This window comes from Oryctolagus cuniculus, chromosome 7, assembly GCF_051225735.1.
Source record: "Oryctolagus cuniculus isolate XC-2025 breed Fujian yellow rabbit chromosome 7, ASM5122573v1, whole genome shotgun sequence".
Taxonomy (NCBI): Eukaryota; Metazoa; Chordata; class Mammalia; order Lagomorpha; family Leporidae; genus Oryctolagus; species Oryctolagus cuniculus.
The window spans coordinates 154912320-154932939 of NC_142873.1; the positions used below are offsets into that span (position 1 = coordinate 154912320).

The 20620-nt window shown below is 55.6% G+C and overlaps 1 protein-coding gene across 1 annotated transcript; it reads right to left on the reverse strand.

The window, feature by feature from the left end:
- Nucleotides 1-133: 133 nt before the first annotated feature.
- Nucleotides 134-11029, reverse strand: LOC100344955 (chymotrypsin-like elastase family member 2A). The gene is made up of 8 exons (XM_017338272.4): nt 10976-11029; nt 9962-10050; nt 6639-6736; nt 5479-5607; nt 4903-5039; nt 3404-3549; nt 2364-2516; nt 134-232 (listed from the first exon to the last, which is right to left on the reverse strand). The coding sequence occupies exons 1-8, from the start codon at nt 11013-11015 to the stop codon at nt 215-217; spliced, it is 810 nt and encodes a 269-aa protein (XP_017193761.2). The 5' UTR covers nt 11016-11029; the 3' UTR covers nt 134-214.
- Nucleotides 11030-20620: the final 9591 nt, after the last annotated feature.

Here is a 20620-nt window from a genome sequence, read left to right on the forward strand (position 1 = left end):
GTGGCTGCGCCGGCATCAGTGCGATGCTAGTGCTGTCTCTGAGCTCCTCTCGGCTGCCCTGACCCCGGCCCATTTCTTGTTCTCAAGGCCCCGGATGTTAGGGCAGTTTGCTAATAAGGCTCGCACCCAGATGTGATTTTCGCAGCTGTTTTATTGTTTCCCAAGTCTGACAGTCATGGAGCCGCCTCGTGCTTCGTGACTGGCAGTTCCCTGGTTAGTTCTTTGCGATCACCTGCAGGACACACACAAGAAAACAATGCAGTTAGTCTGGGGACAGAGCCATGCTTGGCCGCTTCCTGTGTGGCCTCCAGGCTGCCCGCTGCTCCTGTGACTCGCGGGCAGCCAGAGTGGCAGTAGCTCCAGGTCTAGGAGCCGTGACCGCGTGAGAGAGGAGGGGAGGTGGCCACAGCTTCTCATCAGTCCGCTGGGGTCTTTGGGCAAAGAGTCCCGTGTGGGCTCCCGGGCGGGGGTGCCTGTGAACTCCTGCACATCTGGTGCCCAGTGTGTGGACAAGCGTGGCTGGAGATCTCATTTGCATGGGGCTGGAGCTGCTTGGAGACGCTGTTTGTGAGCGGTCTCCGGCAGCATTTTGATGTGGCACCCGGGTGCGCCCTGGCAGCCACGGGAGAGGGAAGAATCGGAGGCAGGCGGCAGCCTCATTCACTGTCTTCACGCTGGGGCGTAGTCCGGAGCTGTTTGCCAGCACAACACAGCTGTGTGCCTGGACAAGTCCAGTGACTTGGGGGTGAAAGGGAGGAGCCCCTGGTGCTGCTACTGTGGGTCAGAAGACTGTGTGTCCACGTGCAGATGTACCCACAGGCCCGTGAGCAAGGATGAACCCTGGGGAGCGGACTTGAGGATGTGAAATGAAGGGGCCTCTACTTTGTCACTTGACACACTCCTGTATTTTTAATATTTCTGCAAGGAGTGCCTGCTGCCTTCTGGAAAAGAAAACTGAAGCCGAATGCTGGAGGTGCGTGTGCGGCTGTCACTCAGGGATGTTTGTTGAAGGGATGAATGCCCTTGGCCACCTGTCTCGTCCTGTTGCTTCTCTGTCCGTGCCTTTTGTTGGCACCCGTCTCGGGTTATCCAGGCAGGTGCTCCCGGGCGAGTGACCCCGAGCTGCACATGGCGTGCCTTGTGCAGGCTTTTGCCTGCCCCTCTGCAGCTGCCTTGGACGGTGGCCCCGGAGGACAGCCGGCTGCCTGGTGCTCCCGCTCCCAGACCCCATAGCCGGGCGCGTGTGTCTGCCCTGACTACAGTCCTGTGAACGCGGGGCCTCTGCCCAGCTGTCTCACACGTTCTGCTTTGCCCGCTGGATCCCCTCTGCCATCTGGCCATGCCTTCGGCTCTGGCCCACTCTGTCCTGTTTGTGTCCCGGCTGTGGCTGGCGACAGCTGACGCTGGGACAACAAATGAGGACGATTGCTCCTGGGCTCTGCTTTGGGCCCCCAAGGTGGGGCCAGGACCAGCTGCACGGTGACTCCTGCAGCTGCGGGGGCTGGAAGAGGAGCTAGGATGTGGCTGGTCACAGGCCCCCAGGCATGCTCCGGCCAGTCCGTCTCGGGCCAGGCTCCTTTGAAATGCCAGTGGGCCCTCAATGGCTGCCCTCAGATGTCCCTCCACCAAAGCTGAATCATGGCTTCCCCCAGTTTACCAAACAAGAACAACAAAAAACAAAAACAAACAAAAGTAGTGGCCCTGCTCTTGTGGTTTTCCCTTTTTTTTCCACCAAACTTTTTTGGCATCTCTGGGGTCTGTGACCACCTGTTGAGACAGAACTGCCAGCCAACAGACAAAAGGACAAGGAGCTGGCCAGTCTTAATGGACAAGCTTGGGAGAGCCACCTGCTGTGTTTCGGGTTCTATTAATGAAGTGTCATTGGAATTCATCGGAACAGTCTCTGCACATTAAAGCCATGAGACGAGACGCCAGCGTCACTTTAGGAGGATTCTGTGACACACACCACAGCTCTCACTTGCTCCAGCCCCTACACATGTCAAGGGGTCCCTGCGGCCGGACGACCCCCACCCCTGCTTTAGGGAGACTGGTTGCCAATATTGAATGCACTAGGGGAGCTCAAGCTCTCTGGCTTTGGGCCTTGTAGATAAGTATGACTGATTCTAGTCCGGGTTGGTGGGTTCTGGCCCCACCCACAGATAAGCAAATACCAAATGCTCCCAGGGTCCGAGGGGTGGCCTTTGTGTCAACCCTCTTTGGACAAGGACACACCCCTGCCACTTTCCTTTTCACTCCACTTTAGCAAAAGTTGTGTCTGGGTCTCTGTGTGGGGGGTGGCGGGAGGGCACTGCAGGGGTTGGCCAGGTCTGCAGCCTCCTCCAGGGGGCGCACGTGCTTCTTACCGAGTTGATCCAGCTGTTGTAGTTGGAGACCCGGGTGAAGACGGAGGGCTTGCGGTAGTAGTTGCAGCCCAGGGAGGACCCGAAGCTGACTATGCCATGCACCTGCCACTTGCCGCTGGAGTCCTGGCAGTTGAGTGGGCCTCCTGAGTCCCCCTGTGGAAGGGCGGGGTCGGGAGTGGTGAGTGAGGGGAAGGGGCTGCCGGTGGAAGCTTTGTTCTCAAAGCACCCACATCCGTCCACCTCGGATCCCAGCGCAGCGTGGCCCAGGGCAGGACAATCTGTGTGCACCGTAAAACCTGCAAGGACTCACGCTGTCCTCCCTGGGGGCCCGGAGCCAAGCTAAGCGCTATAGCTGCCTTTGCCCATTCAGTCCCCGTGGCAGCTGGGGAGGTGAGTGTTGTTGGGGCTCCTCCTTCCCTGAGGACACAGTGCTGGAGACCCGGGGGGGTGCTGGCCTGCCCGAGGTTGTGCAGGCAGTAAGCGAAGGGGCCGAGGCAGGGGCCCAGAGTTCAGCTGCCCTGTGCTCAGCGACATGGCTGTTGCCTGCCATGGCGAGGCAGTGTCCTGGGTGCAGGTATCCACGGGAAGAGAGTGCGGGTTCACCGGGTGATCTGCAGGGCCTGAGATGCTCCTTCCCATGTGTCCCCCGGACAGCAGTTGCTTTTGGTTAAGGCACTGTCTCCAGGAAGTTTCTGGGGCAGTGCTCTTGAGGGGACGCCGTGGGCATTAGTGGGATGAACCCTGCAGATGAGCCATGAGCCAGCATGGAAAGGCCCTAGCCCTGAGAGTACTTGCCCCGGCTCCCTCTTGTGCAGAGCAAGGAGGGAAGACAGTAACGGGATCCCAGCAGTGATGCGGTGGACACTACGGGGAGAACCCCGAAACATCGAGACCACAGGATGGAGCTCGGGTTTTGCGATGCCCAGGGCTGCTTCTGGATGCTTCCACCAGGAGGCTGCACACCAGAGCTCCTCGAACTTCTTCCCGACCCCCATCTCCACGCTTCCTCGTGGAAGGGGCACCTGAGCTTGTGTACTCACATTGCAGCTGGAGATTTTGCCGTCGCCCCCAGCACAGATCATGTTGGTCTTCACGGAGCTGCCCCACCAGCTGGAGCTGGAGCAGGTGGCATAGTCCACGACCAGCAGGCGGCCCTGCTGCAGGATGTCAGCGGTCGCTCCGTTGGCTGAACGAGAACAGGGAGAAGCGTTACAGGGACAAAGGGACTCTACTGGGCTCTACCCAGGCCTCTTCATTCCGGCCCTTCCTTCCATGGGTTGCTGTCACTTATGTAGTGAACCTGTGGCGTTTGGAGTCTCCACATTGGGAAGAATATTCTGGAATGGTATGGAATGGTATGGAAGAGATGCCACCGTTACTACCATCAGTACCACTGCTACTAACCGCAAGGGTGCGTGTTCTCATCACATCACTAGGTTTTTCAAAACATGCTTTCCTCACGATAAACGTTTGTTCCTGTTTGAAAGATGGAACTAGCACTGAAGCCCACAGAAGTTAAGTGGTCGCCCTGGGATCACTAGTTCGTCACACTTGTGCAGTGCTTTGCACAGCCTAAGCATTCCCCTGTCTCCTCTGCCGGGATCTGCACCAACATTGCACCACTGGACAGATGGAGAAGCTGAGCTTCTAGTGTGGCTTGGCCCGTGTCACACGTGATTGACAGAGCCAGGACTGCAGGCCAAGCATTTGCACGCCTTCCTGGATGGTGCTGTCTCAGATGACTTGTGTTCTGCCCCAGTGCTTCCTGGGTAGACAAATGGGGGTTTGCGTTCGATGCCTCCCCAGCTGCTCCTCACTTCTGGGTGGTTGTGCTTCTTGTCCTTGCAGATGAACCAGTCAGAAGGGCAGCAGTAATGTGTGTGCCTTTGGTGCGCCTCTGGAAGCTATCTCACTTACAGGCTTATGTGATCCTGAAAAGCAGTCACGCGTCCACGTGACTCTAGAATATTCCAAGAGCAGGTGCTCCGTTCCCTCCTGGTGGCCGATCGTCCCTGGGTTGCTGGCCTCCGAGATTTCTCTCAAAGGAGGCTCACACTTGACCAGGCTCTGAGTAGCAAGTGCAGGTGGCCCGGGGGGAAGGGTTAGTGTGCAGGGAGGGGCTGGTGAGGGCTCCGTGGACCCTTATGGAGCTCCAGAAGCCTGAGGTCACAGAGCAGACATTCTGGACTTGACTTTGAGCCACGCAGATGAGGTCATGGGATCTCTATAATCCTATTGCGTCATAGCAACACAGCACCTGCTGTACCCGAGGCACTGGTCTAAGTGCTGCCTTCCCACACATCATCTCCTTCAACCCTCACAGAAACCCTGCATTGTAGACACTGCTGTGTTATACAAAGAAGCCAAGGAGTGTGCCTGAGATCACACAGCTGTTGAGTGGGGGAGCTGGGCTTTGAATCCAGGCAGCCTCATCGTCTCTGCTATCCTGCCTCTCCCAGGCAGCAGAGCACCCTGGCTGGGCAGGGGTGACATCGCCTCCCATCCCTCCCAGGCCTTGGGGCTCTGGCTCCCAACTTACTCTGCAGCCTGCCCCAGCCCGTGACGTAGCAGGGGTAGTTGTTGGCCAGAATGGTGCCCGCAGGCGGCAGGCAGGCAGTCTGGATCTTGCTTGTCAGGGTGACGGGGCTGGCCAGTTTGATCAGGGCGATGTCATTCCTGGGTTAGCAAAGAGGCAGAGCTTGAGTCCCTTGTCACCAACTGTGTGCACATCCTCAGGCCAGATGCAAAGCTTCTTTGAAAACATAGACGGGCTTGGAGGGAGGGAGTCCCGGCAGAGGGGAGAGGGCCAAGACTGTGTCCTACTCCACCCGACAGCCATGGGCTCTGCAGAGTTCCCAGGGCTTGGCACGGACCAGGGTAATGGGTCACTGAGCACCTGGGTGGACAGGAGGCCTGTGGGCTTAACTGGCAGGAGACCCAGATCACTCGTCACACCCCCACTCCAGGCATGTTTGGGGCTGCTTCCCCCCGTGAGAGCTCAGCACTCCTGCCCCCCAGCCCCGCCCCTACAGAAGGAACAAAGAAGGGGGTGGGATTGAGTCTCCTGGCTACGCCCCTGCCACCCCAGCCCCAAGTGCACACAGGCAGAAGGTACCCATTGGAGAGTTTGTTGGCGTTCCAGTTCTCGTGCACCACCAGCTTGGAAACGCTGACTGCCACCGAGCCGGACTCCTGCGTGGAGAGGCTGTGCCGGCCCAGCACCACGCGGTAGGTCCTGGAGGAGCTGGGAGAGGGGTGCGTGGAGAAGGTCAGCTCCCTTGGGCCTCTGGGGGCAGGGATACCCTAATGCCTCCTCTCCCAAGGCCTGGTGTTGGACGATCCTCGGTGTGAGCCACCACTTGGGGCTTGGGGGTTTTTATGCCCCAGGGCAATCAGTTACAATGAAACCGGAACTATGTAACCTAGTAACTGTAACTAGTAGCAAGTATAGCTGGACTGTAAACTGTAGCTTATGGTGAGAGTTACATTATTTTGGGGGGAATGAAATGGATGCAGACAAACCAGGACTCATTTGCCTTCCAGGGTCTTTTCCAGTTGAATCTCCCACCTCTCAGTTTCTGGGGTCGGGGGGGAACTGAGGCCCAAAAAGTGCTGATGAGCCCAGAGTCCCCCCACCTGTGAGAATCCCAAATGGGAAGGCAGTGTGCCTGACTCCCAGGTCTGCATCAGCTCCCCCATCACCTCGTGGAGCTTAGAAAGCAGGTAGGGGAAGAGGCCGCTCCCTGCCAAGAGTGACATTGACCAGACTGAAACCCCAGGGGCTGATGGGAGACAGGCAGAGGTCGTGGGGGAGGACGAGGGTCCGTGGACAATGAAGCAGAAGCTCTTCTCACCCCTGGGCCCTCATCGTGGTGTATGTGTCATAGTGAACTCTTACTGGGCACGTACTACGTGCCAGGCCCTTTCCAGTTCATCCACGCTTAATTCTTACTCCACTTTCTGCAGGCGATGGTATGGAGGCTTGGGGAAGTCACCAAGATCCAGAGGCCATATGGGGTAGCCCCAAAGGCAGGAACTGGACTTCTCCATGTCTCCCCTCAGGGTCTGGCACAGACCACGCAATCCGTGCTGTGTACTCACCCACTCATTGATCAACAGACGGAGCCATAGATTGGAAAGCTTGAATTTCAGCCAGCCAGTGGCTATTTGCAAGGCTATGTTATATACCGTGTGATTCAGGCCATTTGGGCCTCCACTGTTGCTTATGGCCACTGGCCAGGGAGCAGGCTGGGTGACCCGGGGAAAGGCAGTTACCTGATGCAGTGGGCAGCTGTCAGGACCCAGCTGTTGTCCACCAGGGACCCTCCGCAGGTGTGGTACCACTTGCCGCCGGAGCTGTACTGCAGGGAGACCTGGGAAGAAGACAGGCGCTGGCAGCCGGCAGAGCGGCCTCTCTGCCCTTCAGGGTCCCTGGGAGCAGTGCCCCAGGACCAGGGCACAGCAACTCACTTCAGGTGCAAACTTGAGGGGTCACCAAAAACTTTGGTACTGGGGCCAGCATTGTGGTGCAGCAGTTAAGCCACTGCCTGTGAATCCTGGCTGCTCCGCTTCCAATCCAGCTCCCTGCTAATGTAACTCGGAAAGCAGGGGATGATGGTTCAAGTACTTGGGTCCCTGTCCTCCATGTGGGAGACCCAGATGGAGCTCCCTCCTGGCTTCAGCCTGGCTCAGATCCAACTACTGCAGCCATCTGGGGAGGGAACCAGTGGATGGACGATCTCTGTCTTCCTCTTTCTGTCACTCTGCCTTTCGCATAAATAATTTTAAAAAAGTTGGTACTCAAGATCCATATTATTTTAATGTAAGCTATTGAAAAATAAAAATGAACACAAAATTCCATGATAAACAAGATACTAAAAACTTAAACAGGTTAACAAAAACCAAACCAAACCAAACCAAAACCAAACCAAAATAACCCTCTGTTCTGAACATCTTCCTGCAATTTGATTTGTTGGCCTTTTCCCTTTTGGGGAAGCCACCTCCTTAGGACATAGCCTTGGAGTTTCGCATGGCTAAAGCCAGACTGGTGGTACCTTCGTCTGTGGAACGTGGGGAGAGGTGTTACTGTGAAATGACAAAGTACAGTCGCCAGCTCCTTAGCATTTAAAATCCCTGGTATAAGTTATGGTAACTAATTCAGTTTCTTTCTTGGCAAGATGCCTTCTTAATGAAGATTTATAAGCCACATCTTTTTCCTGCACTTTAACTGAGTAGCTCCCAGCCTGAAAGTGAGTACTAACACAAAGTGAATCATTGTAGTCTGGCTGGTGAGCAAAGTAACAGAGAAGTTCTAGAAAGCAGGTGTTTCTTCAAGGGCGGAGGACAGATGGCAGTATCTTGAAGAAACATTCTAGAGGATTTGAAATCAGCTTTTACTTATAAAAAATTCATTACCCGAAATATTGAATAATCATTTGACATTGATAATTTTATATAATGTGCTATCAAATTCCCTTGGCCAGTTTTCTAAGGATGTGTCATTAAATAATCCACATACTTTAAAAAAAGTCCACACCGGGGTGGGTGTCATGGCATAGTGGGTTAAGCCTCTGCTTGGGATGGCTGTCATATCAGAGTGCTGGTTCGAGTCCCAGCTGCTCCACTTCTGATCCGGCTCCCTGCGAATGCACCTGGGAAGGCAGCAGGGAATGGCCTCCGACCTTGGGCCCCTGCATCTACCTGAGAGACCCAGATGGAGTTCCAGGCTCCTGGCTTGGACCTGGCCCAGCCCTGGCTGTTGCAGTCATTTGGGGAGTGAACCAGTAGATGGAAGCTCTCTCTCTCTCATTGTGCCTTGCAAATAAATAAATCAACGAATCTTCATAAAACAAACAAAACCAAGCAGCCCAGGTTCCCGATTTCCCTCCTAAACCTGCTCTTCCTCTGGACTTTCCCGACTCAGTCACCAGCAGCTCCATTTACCAGCAAACCATGGTGTCACCCTTGCCCCCCCCTCCCCCAACCCCGTCCCTCCTCGGATAGATCCCGTCAGCTCTACTCTCAGGACATGGGGACAGGGCTACTCCTTTACACCTCAACGTCTGGCCCCACCACTCTCAGCTCTGACGGGTTCTCACTCTTGACTGTTCCCCAGCTCCCCCGCTTGGCCCACCTCTCACCCCAACATTCTCGCCACACTGCAGCCAGAACGATCCTTTTATAAAACCTAAGTCTGATTCTGCCTTGGCTCAGACCCTCGGATGACCCTCCCCTGTCTGAACACGTGGGCTCCCACTCCCGCTCTGCACAAGCCACACAAAGCCCACTCTGCCTCAGGGCCTTTGCACTTCTTCCTGCCTGGCTATTTGACCAAGTCTCAGTGTAGCTCTCTCCTTCACTGCCTATAGGTCTCTGCTCAAGGTGACTTTCTCCACAAGGCTTTCCATGAAAACCGGAGTGTGCACACATATGTACACCGTCATGTGCACGCACACACACACACACACACACACCCCCTTGTCCTGCTTTGCTTTTCATAACGTCTTTCATTGCCTGATGTCTTATGAATTTACCCACTTGTTTATTATCTCATCCCTGCCTAAATATAAGTCCCATGCCCTCCAAGGCTGTGATCCAGGAGCCTGGGGACTTGCAGTTTGATCCATTATAGGCTGGTTTATATGAGAAAGAGAATTAAAAACACAGCTATTTATGTGTTCTGAATTAAAGTGTCTAAAGCATGCGTTTGTATGACTTAAAATAATTTCTCTATAACCAAACCAGCCCCAATTTTGTCAGAGAGGAGAGATTTTGCTGTATTTATTTATGGCGATTGTAAAGCCTAACATTACCATGGAATATGTGTGCCATGCCCTCCCCAGCATTTCAGTCTTGAGACACTATGACTACTCCATGGTAAGGAAAATTAGTTTTCAGTGGTTTCATTGATTTACTGTCATTAAAGATTAGTTTGCATAAACAACACCGATTGGTTCCTTAAAGCAAAGGACCATTGCAAAGGTGATGATGAATGGTTCATGGGATAATTATGTTTGTAAGCAAACATCTGATTGGCTAGCAGAGTAAGACTGGGTTTGTAAATCTGCGTATTGGGGTCGCTGCTTACCAACGCTGGAGAAGTCACTGTTCCCCCACCCCTGAGCTTGGCCAAGGCCTAGAAGTGTATTTTTTTTTTTTTGACAGGCAGAGTGGACAGTGAGAGAGAGAGAGAGAGAGAGAGAAGGGTCTTCCTTTACCGTTGGTTCACCCCACAATGGCCGCAACGGTCGGCGCGCTGCGGCCGGCACACCGTGCTGATCTGAAGCCAGGAGCCAGGTGCCTCTCCTGGTCTCCCAGGCAGGTGCAGGGTCCAAGGACCTGGGCCATCCTCCACTGCACTTCAGGGCCACAGCAGAGAGCTGGACTGGAAGAGGAGCAACCGGGACAGAATCCGGCGCCCCAACTGGGACTAGAACCTGGTGTGCTGGCGCCGCAGGCAGAGGGTCAGCCTAGTGAGCCGCGGCGCCAGCCTAGAAGTGTATTCTTGGTGACTGGTTGGCCCTGATGAACCCCCACCGAGTAGCTGCCCTGGAGGAGAGGGGAGGGGAGGCGAGTGCAGGACCATGGGAGCGACTCACCTGCCAGGGCCAGCTGTTGGCCTTCGCATTTTCGCCTCCAACCACCCTGGAGAGCTGGGGCTCGTACGTGGTGAGCCCACAGCTGAGAGCTGTGGAGAGGAAGAGGGTGGTGAGTTCAGGAAGGGGCGACCCGAGCAGTGTCCGCGCTCTCGCTGCATCCGCAAGCCCCAGACAGGGAGATTTTGTTCTGCAGTGGATGCTGTGGGTCTGTGTGCTAAGCTGCTCTCGGGACACCCTCATCCCATGTCAGATGCCTCTTTGAGTCCTGGCCACTCTGCTTCTGACCTAGCTCCGTGCTAACGCACCTTGGGAAGCGGTGGAGGATGGATATGGGAGACCTGGATGGAGCCCCTGGCTCCTGGCTCCTGGCTCCAGCTGGGCCCAGCCCTGGTTATTGTGGCCATTTCAGGAGTGAACTGGCAGATGAAGATCTCTGTCTGTCTGTCTCTCTGTGTCACTCTGCCTTTCAAATAAATAGATAATTTTTAAGCCCTCAAAGTAAATTTAAAGGACAAATAGGTTCTGTTAAAAAAAAAAAAAACTTTTTGTTGTTCTAGAAGGATCCCAAGAGGTCAGGGTCCTGCTCTGTTTTTGGAATTTCATTCTGGCTCTCCTTACTTTTTAAAAAAATTTCCATTTATGTGTTTTTACTTTGGAAGTCAGAGAGACAGAGATCCTCTTCTCTCTGCTGGTTCCCTCCCCAAATGCCTGAATCAGTTAGGATCAGGCTGAAGCCAGGAGCTAGGAACTCAACCCAGGTCTCTTACGGGGGTGGTAGGGATCCAAGTACTTGAGCCATCACCACCGCCTCCCAAGGTGCACATCAGCAGGAAGCTGGATTGGAAGTGGAGCAGCCAGGGTTAAAACCAGTCACTCCCGTACAGGGACTTAACCACTGTGCTGAAGGCCTGCTCCTGCTCTGGCTTTCTAACGACTCCAGACTGAGCGTGGATGGGAGTGGGAGGAGGGAGGGGAAGGGTCCCACCGCCAGGTCCACCAGCGCCCCTGGCTTACCTCCAGCCACCAAAGCAGACAGCAGCACGATGGCGATCATGGTGTGTCTTGTCTACCCCGGCCCCGGCCAAGGCCCTGGTTTTATGAGCAGGCTTATCAATGAGAGATACCAGGAACACGCAAGATGGGAATTTTCTCAAAGCTCAATGGAATAAAGGGCTTGTGTCCAAATAATTATTTTCCATTTCCTCCCTAAAATATTTTGATAAATGTGCCAAAAGTGGATATGGACGTATTGGTTCTGCCTGCTTCCAAGAGATTACGCTGTGTATCGGGGAGGAAGAAAAATATTGATTGTTGGTCCTTGGAGTCGCACTTTCAACAAAAAGAGTAACCCGGCATGTGGAACAAACAGCATTCCAAGCCAGCAGTTCTCAACGGGGCTGGCTTGGCTCACCAGGGGATGTCTGACCATATCTGGAGACATCTTTGGTTGCCATGGCTGGGGGGGCTATTGGCATCTGTGGGTAGAGGGAGAGGCTGATACATCCCCCGCAATGCACAGGATAATGCGGACTTGCCCCACCCCAGAGGTGGTGGGTGCTGGGATGGAGAGACTGCTGTAGACCATGCCATGGCTCACTGCATGACCTTGGATGGGTCCTGCAAGTGTCTAGGCCTGGGGCTGTGCACCTGTGAAGCAGGGACAGAAGTGTGTGCCGGCTCAGCTTCCTAACACCGTGGTGAGGATTTGCCAAAAGTGCAGGGAGCACGCTTACATGCTTACGGAGGGGACTGGCAGGAAGCCCGTGAGACTGGATCTGGTGGCCCAGGGGTGGGCCGGAGCAGGGGCTTCCCTGGGATGTGTTTTGTAGTCTCTCTCAGAACAACAGAGGTTTTCACTTCTCCAGTGACTCCATCTTCTGAATGGGGTCGGAGCAGGAGCTTCTGGGAAAAGGAAGCATCGAAGGACGGCAAAGTGGTGATCGCCAGTGCCACATCTGCGCCAGATGCACCGACATTTTTCATCTAAGCCTTGGGAAACCCCGTAGGAGGGGCCGTCAAAGAGGAAGCTGAGGTTGAGAGAGCTAGAGTGGCTTGTGAGGATCACACAGTTTTTATTTTTATTTATTTTTCTCTTTTTAAAGATTAATTTATTTATTTGAAAGGCAGAGTTACAGAGAGAGAGAGAGAGACAGAGAGAAAGAGAGAGAGAAAGAGAGAGAGAGAGAGAGAGAGAGAGGTCTTCCATCTACTTGTTCACTCCCCAATTGGCTGCAAAGGCTGGAGCTGTGCTGATCTGAAGGCAGGAGCCAGGAGCTTCCTCCGGGTCTCCCACGGGTACAGGGGCCCAAGGACTTGGGCCATCTTCTACTGCTTTCCCAGGCCATAGCAGAGAGCTGGATCAGAAGTGGAGCTGTCGGGACTTGAACCGGTGCCAGTATGAGATGCCGGTACTGCAGGTAGCAGCCTTACCCACTACACCACAGCGCTGGCCCCACACACAGTTCTTTCAAATGGCAGCACGGGGACTTGAGCCTATGTGGGTCTGGTTGCAAAGCCCTTGCTTGAAGCCGCAGAGGTGGCGCTGTGCAGCCCCTCCTGGTGTCGCCGTACCCCCTTTGCTGGTGGGAAAACGAGCAGAGTTTCCTGCTGGACTTTCTTGTTCTTCCTCAACCCTCACTCTCCTTGCTTGCGGCCATCCCTGTGCCGCGATCAAAGACTCAACTTTTTGGCCCGGCCAGGGAAGCAGCCGGGAAATTGCAACTCTCAAGACCCGGGCGCAAGTCCTTGCTCAGTCAGTTTGGAGCATCAGGACTCCGACGGTCGTTCACCTTCTGGGCCCTGGTTTCCTGGGGAAGAATTCAGGCCCAATCGCAGGATTGTTGTATGGGCAAGGAACACACAGGGAAGAACCTGGAAGCTCCCAAGGACCCCGCAGTGGGGAAGGAGGCTGGGGTGCAGGAGCCCCTTGCACTCAGAGTCGGGGGACCTGGGTTCTGGTCCCAGCTCTACCCTGGCTCCTGTGACAGTCTAGACTCTTCTTCTTCTTTTTTTTTAAGATTTATTTATTTGAAAGTCAGAGTTACCCACGGAGAGAAGGAGAGGCAGAGAGAGAGAGAGAGAGAGAGAGAGAGGTCTTCCATCTGCTGGTTTACTCTCCCATTGGCCACAACGGCCAGAGCTGTGCTGATCTGAAAGCCAGGAGCCAGGAGCTTCTTCCAGACTCCCACGTGGGTGCAGGGGCCCAAGGACTTGGGCCATCTTTTGCTGCTTTCCCAGGCCATTAGAAGGGAGCTGGATTGGAAGTGGAGCAGCCGGGTCATGAAACGGCGCCCGTATGGGATGCGGGCACTGCAGGCGGCGACTGTACCTGCCACGCCACAGCGCTGGCCCCTGGATTCTTCTTAGAGTCTGTGTAATCTATAGCAGTCACTCCAACGGCTATTTCTGAAGTCTCATGTATTTTAATGATTTATTTATTTATTTGAAAGGCAGAGAGGCAGAGGCAGAGAGAGAGAGAGAGAGAGAGAAAGGTCTTCCATCTGCTGGTTCACTCCTCAAATGGCTTCAGTGGCTGGAGCTGGACTGATCCGAAGCCAGGAGCCAGGAGCTTCTTCCTGGTCTCCCACGCGGGTTCAGGAGCTCGAAGGCTGAACCATCTCCCGTGTGGGATGTGGCACTGCAAGCGGCAGCTTTTATCCACCATGCCACAATGCTGGCCCCTGAGGTCTCGTATTTTATGTTTTTAATTTTTAAAAATTAATTTTAAAGATTAGTTGTTTGAAAGGCAGAGTTGCAGAGAGAGAGGGAGAAACAGAGAGGGAGAGATCCTCTATCCTCTGGTTCACTCCCCAAATGGCCACAATGGCTAGGGCTGGACCAGCCAGGAGCCAGGAGCCTCTTCTGGGTCTCCCATGTGGGTGCAGGGGCCCAAGCACTTGGGTCATCTTCTGCTGCTTTCCCAGGCCACAGCAGAGAGCTGGACTGGAAGTGGAGCAGCGGGACTTAAACCGGCACTCATATAGGAAGCCAGCGTTGCAGGTGGTGGTTTAACCATGTGTGCCAAAATGCCAGCTCCCAATATCTTCTTTTAAAAGCGTGTAATTTTTTACCTTTAAAAATATTTACCTATTTAATTTTACTTTATTGAAAGGCAGAGAGAGAGAGAAAGAGAGAAAGAGAGAGAGAGAGAGAGATATTGATCTTCCATTTACGAGTTCACTCCCCAAATGCCATCAGCAGCCAGGCTGGGCCAGGCCAAATCCAAGAGCCTGGAAATCCATCCAGGTCCCCCAAGTGGGTGGGGGGACCCAAGTGCTTGAGCCTTCATCTGCTGCCTCCCAGGGCGGGCATCAGCAGGACGCTGGGCTGGAAGTGGGGCAGCTGGGACTTGAACCAGGCACTCAGAAGTGGGCTGTGGGTGTCTCACACGGCATCTTAGCCACCGTGCCAAGCACCTGTCACTCCTCCTTTTATCTTAGAGGTTAGTGTGAATGTGCCATTCTGTTCCATGCCCCTGTGTTTGCTTTACTATAAAAACAAGGTTTGTCCTGTATGAGGCCGCTGAACAAATACCGGTTTGATGCAGGACCTTGGATCAGTCACACGGATAGCTGGCTGGAGGTTTTCCACCTGTGCAATAGGAGGAGGTACATAGACCCAGCTGTGTCACCACACTGCTGTGGCGATGTGAGAGTGACATCCAACCTCACCCAAACACGCTTCAGTCAAGATATGTGATGGAAAAAATCCAAGAGTGGCTTCAGGCACAGCTGGATCAGGGCTCTGTTGATGTCCCCAGACATCAGCTTCCCACATCTTTTGCCTTCCACCGGGAGGCCCACTCTCCGTCTCTATTAGGTGGCCTGGGGCAGCTTGTCCCCTTCCTTGGGGACAAGATCACGCAGAATCTCTGGCCCAGGGCCTTCGAGCGCAGCATTATTTGACATTTTAGGTTGAGTGAGTGTGTGTGTGTGTGTGTGTGTGTGTGCCTGTGTATTTATGTCTTCCAATCCTTCTCTGTCTTCCTCGTCCTCATCATCCCTACCAGGGAGCACTGTGGTGGACTTGGCCCACTGCGGTTTGGTGAGCTCTCCCAGCTGGCCTGCACCTGCGCGCGGGGTGGTCAGGGGCACAGGTGGAGAGGCTCCTGGCTCCTCCCGCTGCCTCCCGCTGCCTCCCGCTGCTGGCTTTGTTCTGTGTTTGACTTGAACGTTTCATCAGACCCCGTCCAGGTTTCCGTGGACTTTGATAATGGGTCCTCACTCTCCGTTGGAGGAAATTCTTTGGAGATAACTTTGTTTTCGAAGTAAGACTTTCCATCAAAAAAAAAAATTATCTGTAACCTGATGTAATATCTTCAAATTCTGTCACTCAGCGCCTCTTCCTCCCCCTCCCCAGGCAGCATGGAGGGTCGACAGATGCTGTTACGCCCAAGGCTGGGGGTTTTGGGGATCAGTCCTGAACGCCTCTGTTCTACTTTCCAAAATCTCCTCCCTGGCCGGGTTGCTGTCTATTTCACTTTGTCTAATTCATCACCGTGTTGAATTGCTTCTTGTTCTCCCTCTGGCAACCCCCGAGAGGCTGCTGTGTGCCCCCCGCCTCAGGACAGGAGCCAGTCTCAGCTTCTTCATCTGAGGCCAGAGCCAAGACAGGCGTTCATGGACCGGGCTTCCAGGATGGCCCAAGACCCAGGAGTGAGCAGAAGAGGTGCAGGAGGCTCGGGTTAGTAGCTTCTCTGTTCCGGGGGCTGACCTGTGCATTGTGGGGTGCTGGGCAGCACCCCACTAGATGTCTGCTCCCTCCCCCTTCAGTGTGTGACGACTGAAACTGTCTCCACACAAGGCCTGCTGTGGCTTCACACCCACTCATCCTGAGTGAGAGCCCTAGGGCCTTCTGGGAGCTCCCCGCACAAGTCCTGTAAGGCTCTCTGATTGGACCTTGGGTCACGTGCTCATCCCTGAACCACTGGTCATGGGGGGGCGGTGGGGACAGTGCAGTGATTGGCCAGGTCTGGAGCACCTGCTGCACTCTAGGTCCTGGGCAGTGAGGCCTCGCCCAGACCACCATAGGAGGGCTGGCAGTGGGGGCGGCACTTCCGACCTGGGGGCAGAGGAGATGGAGGCTGGGGACAAGCCAGTAGCCACCGCCGCCCGCCCACCTCCCTCTCCACATTGGGTCCTGTTGATAGGTCTGTCAAGTTCTAAGTGAGGCTGCGACCAAAGATGCAGATGTGAAGTTCTCACGGGGCTTCTGACGCCTTCAAAATGATTGCTCCCCGAGGGCGCATAGCTCCACGGCTAAGGGCTTGGACGTAGACCCGGTGCTCCTGTGTAGGGACCCAGGGGTGTGGGTCCTCGCTCCAGAGAGGGGTCTGGGCCAGCAGCAGCTGCAGCAGCGTAGCTGAGTCGCTGGTTAGAGATGCAGCCCCTCCCACCGAGACGTCCGGCCGGGCCCCCAGGGTGATGGGTTCCAGGGTGAGAAGCAGGGGTGAGGAGTTGCATCTCCGTGCCCCGCCTTCTTCACCTCTCAGAGAGAAGCGATGTGATTTACACCTTAGCGCGGCTGCCGGGACGAAGCAGCAGTTTGCCTCCTGTCCGTTATTCTGAGTAATAGCGTGCAATGAATGCTCACTCTTGATTCCTGCCGACCTGTGAGATCAGAATGGCACAGGATTCCCCCAGCGCTGTCATCAGAGGACCCCAGGAGATCAGGGGCTGGCGAGTTTATGGTGTCAAGGGCCCCAGGGGGCTTGCAAGCCATAAGGTCCCTGTCGTTAGCAGTCAACTCTGCCATTGTAGGGCCAAAGCTTCTGTATGGGCATGGCTGTGTTCCAATAAAACTTTATTTACAAAATGGGTTGGCTTGCAGTGAAGTGAGGATGGGGCTAGCATGGGCCCCGCAGGCACGGCGGCAAGATGGTTCAAAGTCCCACTCGCAGTCGAGAAGCGTCACTCGCGTTTGCAGTTCCTGCGCTTCACAGGAAGAGGCTCGGGTTTGTCTGCCTCCAGGTGAGCCCAGCGCACTGCTGTGTGAGCCTTGGAAGGGGCACATCTGATAGGGTGGACTCTGACCCCTAGGGACGTGCCAGGGGCCTGAGCCTGCCGGGACCAGGCTTCCTCTCGGGAGGAACGAAAGAGAAGGGGGGCCGGCGCCGCGGCTCACTAGGCTAATCCTCCGCCTGCGGCGCCGGCACACCAGGTTCTAGTCCGGGTAGGGGCGCCAGATTCTGTCCCGGTTGCCCCTCTTCCAAGCCAGCTCTCTGCTGTGGCCCGGGAGTGCAGTGGAGGATGTCCCAAGTGCTTGGGCCCTGCACCCGCATGGGAGACCAGGAGAAGCACCTGGCTCCTGCCTTCGGATCAGCGCGGTGCACTGGCCACAGTGCGCTGGCTGTGGCGGCCACTGGAGGGTGAACCAACGGCAAAAGGAAGACCTTTCTCTCTGTCTCTCTCTCTCTCACTGTCCACTCTGCCTGTCAAAAAAAAAAAAAAAAAAAAAAAAAAAAAAAAAAAAAAAGAGGGGGAAGATTTTGTATAAGGATCCAGGGGTGGGCGATGAGTCCACCTGTGCTTTCACTGTCTCCCATTTTACAGATGAGGAAAACTGAGGCCAGAGACATTGTGTGACTTGGCCACTGGCACTGCTTGTCAGTGTCAGAATTCCCAGAGCCCCACCAGTGCCTTCCCCTCTGCCCTGCCACAGTCCGAGCTGCTAATTTGTGATGTGGGCGTGACTGATGGCCAGGATGGCCCTGGCTCTTTCCCCACCCTGTGTCATGTCCTTGACTGTGACTTTGCTGTGTCCTCATGGAAGGAGGGTGGGGGGCAGTAGCCCCGCCTGACTCCTGCCAGCTCAGCCAGCCCCAGCAGCCCTGAGAATGAGTGCATCGGGCCCACATCGGAGACACTCATGGATCTGCCCCCGGCCCCAGACACGGGAGCAATGGACATGCGTCAACAGGTGCCACTCAGGGTCTGTGGACGCTGCTCCGCAGTGTGATGATGCCAGCGGCAGCCCCCGAATGTCAGCTGCAGCCCTCTGGGCCCCCAGCGTCCCCTCAGCCTCGGGCTCTCTGGGTTCTTGGCCAGCATCATGGGGGCTCGTCAGGACACCTGTGGCCTGCACCCCTCCCTGGCCATGGGGGGCTTCAGGGTGGGACTCCCGCTGACCTCAGGATCCTTGGCTGTGAGGGGCCCAGCCTGCAGCTAGACCCTGGGGCCCCATCCCAGCCGCTGGCCTGCTTGTGGTCTGAGCCCTCCCTGAGCCCTGGCTTCCTCATCCATAAGCGGGTCAGGAACGAGGCTGTCATGAGGTTGGGATGGGGCTGGGTATGCGACAGTGCCCGGGGCACGGATGACCAGGTGCTTGGCACACACAAGTCGCACCCAACGCTGTGAGGCACCTGGTGGCCTCTGGGCCCTCACGGCCCCGGCCACCCCACCCCGGTGCAGGCAGAAGGCCGAGAGGGGAGGTCCATCTCCCTTGCGTCCAACCATGGGTTGAGAGCTTTTAGACAAGGTCCGCACATCCCTGCTGTCACTCAAGCGGGTTCCTGGGAGTCCTCCCCAACCCCTCCCTCCCGACACCTGCTGCCGTGGGAGGGGGACGGGGCCTGCGGTTCCTGTTGCTGCCGTGACAGCCACCACCAACAACGTGGCTACACCCGCACAGACGCGTCACCTGCTAGGGCTGGAGGTTACCTCCCTGGGCTGGTGGGAGGAGTCAGCAGGGCCGTGTTTGCTTCCTCTGGAGGTGCTGGGGGAGGATCCGGTCCCCGTCCCACCGCTAAGGGGCTGCCTGCATCCCTTGGCTCGTGGCCCCTTCCTCCAGCTTTGACTCCAGATGTGAAGTGAAGCGTCTTCTGTCTTTCCCTGCCTCTGAGTCTCTGTCTTTGTCTTCACGTTTTCTTTTCTTTCTTTCATTTTTAATTTTAAAGATTTATTCATTTATTTTGAGAGTCAAAGGTACAGAGGGAAAGAGAGAGAGAGAGAGAGGGAGGGAGATATCTTCCATCCGTTGGTTCACTCCCCAAATGGCCGCTATGGCTGGTGCGCTGCACCGATCTGAAGCCAGGTGCTTCCTCCTGGTCTCCCAAGTGGGACAGGGGCCCAAGCATTTGGGCTATCCTCCACTGCCTTCAAACATATTTCTCAAACACCCGCCGAGGGCTGGCACTGTGGTGTGCTGGGTGACGCCTCGCTCTGTAGTGCAGGTCCCGCGTCAGAGCGCTGGGCCGTCTTGGCCGTTCTGTACCTGATCCAGCTCCTGCTAGTGTGCCGGGGGCGGGGGGGGAAGGGGGGGATACGTGAGGTGGTCCTTGGGCCCTGCACGCACACGGGAGTTCCTGGCTCCTGACTTCAGCCTGGCCCAGCCCTAACCATCAAGACTTCTGGGGAGTGAACCAGCAGGTGGACCATCTCTCTCTCCCTCTCTCTCTGTAACTCTGCCTTTCAAAGAAGTAAAACACGTTTTTAAAAAGTCACTGAATCTCTCCCTTTTCTCCTTCCTGTTGCCGCCTTCATCCAGGCCACATCACGGCCTAGAGCCCACCGTGGCCCCTGCTGGCCCCGCTGCCTCCGTCCTGCCGGCTCCAACTCGGCCAGCCTGATCACCGCGGTCGCCCCCTCGCGGGCTCCCCAGTGCCCGCAGGACAAAGTCCCAGCAGCCCCAGCACAGCTCAAGGCCCCGGGAAGGGTCCCGTCTCGTTTCCCAGCCCCGTCACTTGCCCCTCCCTGCCAGGGTGGCCGAGCAGCCTCCTGGTCTCCTTGCGACTGCTCTGCTTCCCATACTGAAATGTTTGCTCCTTGGAGACCTCCTAGTCTGGGGCAAACCAGGACGCTGGCCGCCCTCCGCTGCCCTCACTTCCGCTCCGCCAACTTCAGCAGTAGGCGAGACGTTGCTCAGCCTGAGGGAGGGATGAAGAGTGAGAAGACTTGCAAGTAACTGAACACCTACTACAGAGGCTGCCACAGACGCCGGTTTCTTTCTTTCTTTTACATAGCAGGACACTCAGAGGAGGTGTGCCGTGGCCTAGGGTCCACTCTGCAGCTTAATGACATCTGAGCGCAAGTCTCTGCAGTTCCCTTGGCCACAAGATAGCTGCCTCAGCTCCAGGCATCACGTCCACATTCAAGGCAGGAGGAAGGAGCAGCATCAGCTGTGCTAGACCCCTCCTTAAGAATACAGTGTGTTTCCAGCAGGCTCCTCATGTGGCAGGACAGTAGTGGGGCACAGGGCTCAAGTGCACGGGGCTCTGGAGCCAGATGACCCACAGCTGGATTCTGGCCTCACCACCTTCTGGCTAAGCCGCCTGGGGAGGGCACGGACCTGCTGTGGCCCAAGTCTTCTCAGCCGTACGATGAAGTGATCTTAGTAATAACTGCTTCACGGCTGTTTCTGGGACTTGTGATAAAGGTAAGCCTCTAGAGCCACGCCTGGCAGGACCACGTGCTCAGCAAACGGTAGCCACACTTAGCACTGTACCTTCCTGGCCGGCACTTAGTCCTGGCTCCCTCACTACAAGGGACCTGGGACGGCGAGGGACCTGTCTGGCATGTGTAACCGCCAACACAGAGGCAGGTGGCAAAGGAGGTGGATGGAGTGACGTCTGGGTCAGCCCACCAGCAGTGCCCCCGTCCCTAGATATCTTCATTTATGTATTTGAAAGTTAGAGTTAGAGAAAGAGAGAAAGAGAGAGAGAGC

Coding starts and splice junctions, on each gene's coding strand:
- LOC100344955 (XM_017338272.4), bottom strand. CDS start 11,015: ATGATCGCCATCGTGCTGCTGTCTGCTTTGGTGGCTGGAG. Junction 5,608..6,638: donor ACAGCTGCCCACTGCATCAG/GTAACTGCCTTT, acceptor CCCCTCTCCCAG/CTCCTCCAGGACCTACCGCG. Junction 2,517..3,403: donor GCAAAATCTCCAGCTGCAAT/GTGAGTACACAA, acceptor GCCCTTCCACAG/GGGGACTCAGGAGGCCCACT.